This window comes from Penaeus chinensis, chromosome 13 (assembly GCF_019202785.1).
Source record: "Penaeus chinensis breed Huanghai No. 1 chromosome 13, ASM1920278v2, whole genome shotgun sequence".
Lineage (NCBI taxonomy): Eukaryota > Metazoa > Arthropoda > Malacostraca > Decapoda > Penaeidae > Penaeus > Penaeus chinensis.
Window position 1 is genome coordinate 16,106,650 of NC_061831.1, and position 7,500 is coordinate 16,114,149.

At 43.0% G+C, this 7,500-nt stretch overlaps 1 protein-coding gene across 1 annotated transcript in view; it reads right to left on the bottom strand.

The window, feature by feature from the left end:
- The window catches only part of LOC125031916, a 134,031-nt gene that overhangs the window by 51,182 nt on the left and 75,349 nt on the right, over window positions 1-7,500 (bottom strand). The window contains exon 4 of the mRNA XM_047622924.1: window positions 1,142-1,286. Coding sequence (XP_047478880.1) covers window positions 1,142-1,286 — 145 coding nt within the window. The remainder of the gene's footprint in view (window positions 1-1,141; window positions 1,287-7,500) is intronic.

Below are 7,500 nucleotides of genomic sequence, written 5' to 3' on the forward strand. Positions count from 1 at the left end.
ACCTTTTCTCCTCCGCTACTTATTATCTTTATTCTCTTTTCTCCTCTTCGTGATTGCTTTCCCTCGTCTCTCTCTTCCCTCTCACCCCCCCCCACCCCCACCTGCCTCAGGGACATGACTTGTCAGACCAACTGTTGCCTGGATAATGAACTGGAGCTCTTTGTTCCTCTTCGAACATTTATTAAAAAGTTAAGCTCACTTTGATAAAAACGAAATGGCATATTCATACAGCGAAAGCGTGTAGCGAGATTTTAGGCTGTGGGTTTTATGATAATGATTTGCAGCACACATATTCACATTCGTATATTCGTATGTATATGTATATATGCTCACACACACACACACACACACGTGTGTGTGTGTGTGTGTGTGTGTGTGTGTGTGTGTGTGTGTGTGTGTGTGTGTGTGTGTGTGTGTGTGTGTGTGTGTGTGTGCGTGTGTGTGTACATCGTGCATGTGCATGTGTATGTATGTATGTATGTATGTATGTATGTATGTATGTATGTATGTATGTATGTATGTATGTATGTATGTATGTATGTATGTATTTATGTATGCATGCATGTATGTATGTATGTATGTATGTATGTATGTATGTATGTATGTATGTATGTATGTATGTATGTATGTATGTATGTATGTATGTATGTGTGTGTGTCTGCTTGCATGTCTTTTTCTAATTAAATATTACTAATTTCTCTTGATACAACTTTATGATTTCCCACGTGTGACACTAGCAATCACAAGGAAAATAATTATAACAATAAGGACAATAAAACTACAAATAAGACAGAAAATGGGCCACAGAAGTTTTAAAAAACAAAAACGAAAAACAAACAAAACAAAAGGATAATAAAACAACTAAAAAGAGTAATAAGACTATCATCAAAAAGTAAAAAACAAAGAAATGACGAAATAAGATATAATAAAATCAAATAGATAAAATACAAAAATAAACAAAAGTAAAACAAACAAAATTATCAAAATAAATAAAAATATGATAAAAAAGATAAAACAAAATGGAATAAACATAATCAGCCTTAAAACAAACAAACAAACAAATAAAAAGGGAAAAGACACCTAGAAAAAAGAGACAATTAAGTGAAAGAGAAAGACGGGAAAGAGAAAGGAAAACACTCACGCGTTCTTCATCCTGCACTGGCCATCCTTGACGCGACAGTCTTCGAGGAACTGGTCGTAGAGCGTGATGCACCCCGGCAGGAGCTCGCAGGCGTTGAGGGCGTACTCGCAGAGAGGGAGGGCGTGCACCGTGTAAGGAGATTCGTCTGCGGGGACACAAGAAAGATTTTCGTATGAGTGGACACGGATACGGAGAGAGAGGTAGCCGTATAAGAGATACTGATGGAGGGATTCGTATAAGGGAAGACGGATACTATCAGAGGTATTTGTATTAGGGTAGACGAGGCTTTCCTATTAGTGAACATAGATACAGTCAGAGGTTTTCTTGTTGGTGAACGTAGATACTGAGAGTGGTATTTGCATGAATTGACATGGAGACTGTCAGAAGTATTCCTATTACTGGACACCGCTACTGTCAGAGTCATTCGTATTCTTAAGCAAATGCAGAAAAAAACGTGTGAGTAATTGCGACATGAAAAACAGACATAGTAATAAAGAAAAGGGTAAAACACGACATTTAAAGTTAGACGATATTCCTTCTCAAGCGGTAAATCGACACTTCACTTATTTTCATCATTAGTATAAGTATTAGTATTTGTATCAATATCATTATCAGTATTGATATTAGTATTGTTGTAGGTATTTATGCTGGTGTCAATACCAACAATGGTACTGGAACTGGAACTAGCATTAGTATTAGTATCAGTAATAAAGTACGTCTTTATTAATGGTATTTGCACGGAAGGGTTAGGCGAGGCGAGTTGTATAGTGAGAGTATTTTGGGTTTGTGTGTATGGTGTGGGATGAGTGTTTACATTATTATGTATGTGCGGCTGATTTGTGCTTTTGTATGTATTTGTGGAGATACTATTTATGTATCCTTTTGTGTAAACGTTTACCGATATAAGCATATATTGAGTTAAGAAGTATGTTCGTGGATACATATTTTAGGATATTTATTTTCACTTTAGTTAAACAATACCCAATATTTGTCTATCAATGGAATCCTACTATAGACATGTCTCGAGTTTAACTATTAAAAAACGAAAAAAAAAAGAAAGAGAAGAAAAATATGAAAAGGAGATTGAAGATGAGATTCAACCTTTCCAAGATTCAGTTGAGAAAAGGAGAAAATCTTGAGATTTTGTCGATCTTGTGGGATAAAGCGAGGGGAGGGGAGGGGACGGGAAGTGAGGGAAGGGGAGGGGGCGGGAAGGGAAGGAAGAGGAGGTAAGGGGAATGGAGGGAAAGGGAGGGAGGGGAGGGGAGGGAAAAGGGCGAGCGAAGGGGAGGAGAGGGGTGGAGAGGAGAGGGAAGCGGAGGGGAGGGAGATGGGAAGCAGAGAGGAAGGGGAGGACAAAGAGAAGAGAGGGAAGGGAAAAGGGCGAATCGAGGAGAAAGAGAGAGGAGAAAAGGAGAAGAAATGTAAGAAAATAAATAAAAGAGAAGGAAGAAAAGGAGAAGATACAGAGAAGAAGGGAGAAAAGGAAAGAGGAAAGAGGAGTAAGAAATAGAGGAGCAAGGATAAGAAGAGTGGTGGGGGAGGGGGGGGGGGGTAGAGGGCTTAAAAAAAGGTAGAGAAGGAGGGGGGGAAGGGGTCAGGGGATGAGGGGCAGGGGGGGGGGAGATCCCATGGTCACGTCGGAGGAACAACGATTGGGAAGGGAAGGATATCAATTACGAGCAGAAAAAGGGGTGATTTAGGAGTGAAGAGAAAGAGAGAGAGAGAGAGAGAGAGAGAGAGAGAGAAAGAGAGAGAGAGAGAGAGAGAGAGAGAGAGAGAGAGAGAGAGAGAGAGAGAGAGAGAGAGAGAGAGAGAGAGAGAGAGAGAGAGAGAGAGAGAGAGAGAGAGAAAGGGGGAGGGGGAGGGGGAGGGAGAGAGAGAGAGAGTGAAGAGAAAGAGAGAGAGAGAGAGAGACAGAGACAGAAAGAGAGAGAGAGAGAGAGAGAGAGAGGGAGAGAGAGAGAGAGAGAGAGAGAGAGAGGAGAGAGAGAGAGAGAGAGAGAGAGAGAGAGAGAGAGAGGGAGGGGGAGGGGGAGGGAGAGAGAGAGAGAGTGAAGAGAAAGAGAGAGAGAGAGAGAGACAGAGACAGAAAGAGAGAGAGAGAGAGAGAGAGAGAGAGAGAGAGAGAGGGAGAGAGCGAGATAGATAGATAGATAGATAGATAGATAGATAGATAGATAGATAGATAGAGAGAGACAGAGAGAGAGAGAGAGAGAGAAAGAGAGAGAGAGAGAGAGAGAGAGAGAGAGAGAGAGAGAGAGAGAGAGAGAGAGAGAGAGAGAGAGAGAGAGAGAGGGAGGGAGGGAGAGAGAGGGAGAGAGAGGGAGAGAGAAAGAGAGAGAGACAGAGAGAGAAAGAGAGAGAGACAGAGAGAGAAAGAGAGAGAGAGAGAGAGAGAGAGAGGGAGAGAGAGAGAGAGAGAGAGAGAGAGAGAGAGAGAGAGAGAGAGAGAGAGAGAGAGAGAGAGAGAGAGAGAGAGAGAGAGAGAGAGAGAGAGAGAGAGAGAGAGAGAGAGAGAGAAGGGTGATAACACTTGTATGGAAGAACAGATAGAAACTAAATAAAAAGATAATATGAATAAACAGACTGAAGAAAGGGGGAAAAAAGAATGAGAGAGAGAGAAAGAGAGAGTAGAAATATATTTACAAAGAAAAAGAAAGAATAGGAGAGGAAAATATAAAGGAGAAATAAATACATAAACAAAAATGATGGATATTTCGGAAAACAAACAATTGGGAAAAGCTAAAAAAAAAAAAGTAGATAATAATAATAGAGCGAAGGGAGAGAAAGAAAAAGAAGGGAAAAATAAAGAAAAAGAAACAGAGAAAAAGAAGAAGGCAAGCAGGAAGACAAACAGAATAAGGAATAAGGAAGGGATCCCCAACAGAACAGGGGAATCAGCGGCATAACGAGGAACGCAGAATTAACCTAATGAGATAGGTCAGTGATAGCGAGGAAGACGAAGGCAGAACGTATAATGCGGGGATAAAGATGGTGGATAAAGGAGAATGCATGAGGATGGAGGAAGAGAGGAAGGTGTAACACGGAGGGATTGAGTTCGTGGAAGAACTCGTGTAAGTTATTTTGAAGAGGGAGAGAATTACGCAGTTACTCTTATTATATCTCTCAATTCTACTTCTTTTTATAGTTTCGTTTATTTATTTATTTATTCATTCATGCGTCTGTCATCATTTACTTAGCTATCATCTTATTATTATTATTATTATTATTATTACGACTTTGAAGCGTGAAAAGTTGATGATGATTGACGAGTGTAACATTTGTGAATAACATTGTATTTCAAGTAATTATCCTCACGAGTATATTAATTATCAAGTGAATATCATCACCACTCTTTGAAATAACAAATAACTACCATCATCAACCTGTCAGCCTGGCATCAGTCATCATCACTCTGCCAAGTGTAAATTGACCTCAGTACTGACCGTTACGAAATGTTATGGAAGTACTTAGGGGGAAAAAAAAAATCCGTTCATCGTATTGTGTTACGTCATTGCAAATCCGCCGTGTCTCAAAACTCAAGAGATAATTTTGAAAGTCGGGCTTATATCTCATCTGGTTCATCCTTTAACAAAATCCTGTTGCACTTCTTTCGAGATAAATATATCATTTAGTTATAATGTTATTGTTTTTGTATCATTCAGACAGATATATACCCTCCGCCCTCCTCCCCAAATGGCTATTTTGTAACAGTTTCATTAACCAACCGCTCTCACTGCACATCTGTTCCCGACCTGACCGCATAACCGCATAACCACAGCGCATGCGTACACCAACAAACCATTTACACAGACTAGCCACAAGCCATGTACTGAAAACAAACCGACACTGTCCGTGAACCACAAACCAACCACTTACCAACACGAACCACGAACCAAACTCTTACAAAACACCCACTTATCCACAACCTACAAGTACCCATTTACCCACAAACCACCTACTTACTTACAAACCACAAACCGCCCATTTACCTACAAACCACAAACCGCCCACTTACCTACAAACCACAAACCGCCCACTTACCTACAAACCACAAACCGCCCACTTACCTACGAACCACAAACCGCCCACTTACCTACAAACCACAAACCGCCCACTTAACCACAAACCACAAACCGCCCACTTACCTACAAACCACAAACCGCCCACTTAACCACAAACCACAAACCGCCCACTTACTTACAAACCACAAACCGCCCACTTAACCACAAACCACAAACCGCCCACTTACCTACAAACCACAAACCGCCCACTTAACCACAAACCACAAACCGCCCACTTACTTACAAACAACAAACCGCCCACTTACCTACAAACCACAAACCGCCCATTTACCTACAAACCACAACCCGCCCATTTACCTACAAACCACAAACCGCCCACTTAACCACAAACCACAAACCGCCCATTTACCTACAAACCACAAACCGCCCGCTTACCTACAAACCACAAACCGCCCACTTAACCACAAACCACAAACCGCCCACTTACCTACAAACCACAAACCGCCCCCTTACCTACAAACCACAAACCGCCCCCTTACCTACAAACCACAAACCGCCCACTTACCTACAAACCACAAACCGCCCCCTTACCTACTAACCACAAACCGCCCACTTACCTACAAACCACAAACCACCCATTTACCTACAAACCACAAACCGCCCACTTACCTACAAACCACAAACCGCCCACTTACCTACAAACCACAAACCGCCCATTTACCTACACACCACAAACCGCCCACTTACCTACAAACCACAATCCGCCCATTTACCTACAAACCACAAACCACCCTCTTACCTACAAACCACAAACCGCCCACTTAACCACAAACCACAAACCGCCCACTTACCTACAAACCACAAACCTCCCTCTTACCTACAAACCACAAACCGCCCACTTACCTACAAACCACAAACCGCCCCCTTACCTACAAACCACAAACCGCCCACTTACCTACAAACCACAAACCGCCCCCTTACCTACAAACCACAAACCGCCCACTTACCTACAAACCACAAACCGCCCACTTACCTACAAACCACAAACCACCCATTTACCTACAAACCACAAACCGCCCCCTTACCTACAAACCACAAACCGCCCACTTACCTACAAACCACAAACCGCCCATTTACCTACAAACCACAAACCGCCCCACTTACCTACAAACCACAAACCACCCATTTACCTACAAACCACAAACCGCCCACTTACCTACAAACCACAAACCGCCCACTTACCTACAAACCACAAACCGCCCATTTACCTACAAACCACAAACCGCCCACTTACCTACAAACCACAAACCACCCATTTACCTACAAACCACAAACCGCCCACTTACCTACAAACCACAAACCACCCATTTACCTACAAACCACAAACCGCCCACTTACCTACAAACCACAAACCGCCCACTTACCTACAAACCACAAACCGCCCATTTACCTACAAACCACAAACCGCCCACTTACCTACAAACCACAAACCCGCCCATTTACCTACAAACCACAAACCGCCCTTTACCTACAAACCACAAACCGCCCACTTAACCACAAACCACAAACCGCCCACTTACCTACAAACCACAAACCGCCCACTTACCTACAACACAACCCCACTACTCAACCAAACCGCCCCTTACCTACAAACCACAAACCGCCCCCTTACCTACAAACCACAAACCGCCCCCTTACCTACAAACCACAAACCGCCCCCTTACCTACAAACCACAAACCGCCCATTTACCTACAAACCACAAACCGCCCCCTTACCTACAAACCACAAACCGCCCATTTACCTACAAACCACAAACCGCCCCCTTACCTACAAACCACAAACCGCCCATTTACCTACAAACCACAAACCGCCCATTTACCTACAAACCACAAACCGCCCATTTACCTACAAACCACAAACCACTCTCTTACCTACAAACCACAAACCGCCCACTTACCTACAAACCACAAACCGCCCACTTACCTACAAACCACAAACCGCCCACTTACCTACAAACCACAAACCGCCCCCTTACCTACAAACCACAAACCGCCCCCTTACCTACAAACCACAAACCGCCCACTTACCTACAAACCACAAACCACTCTCTTACCCACACCAGCCATTACCCCCCCCCCACCCCCCTCTGCCCACCCTCTCTCTTCCATGACTTGTCTTTGGAAATATCGACACTGAGGAATACCGTCATTAGTCTTGCTCTTCACTCGGAAGGAGCAGTCCCTTTCATTTTCTCTTATTCTCTCGTCCTTTCATTTTCTCTTATTCTCTCGTCCTTTCATTTTCTCTTATTCTCTCGTCCTTTCATTTTC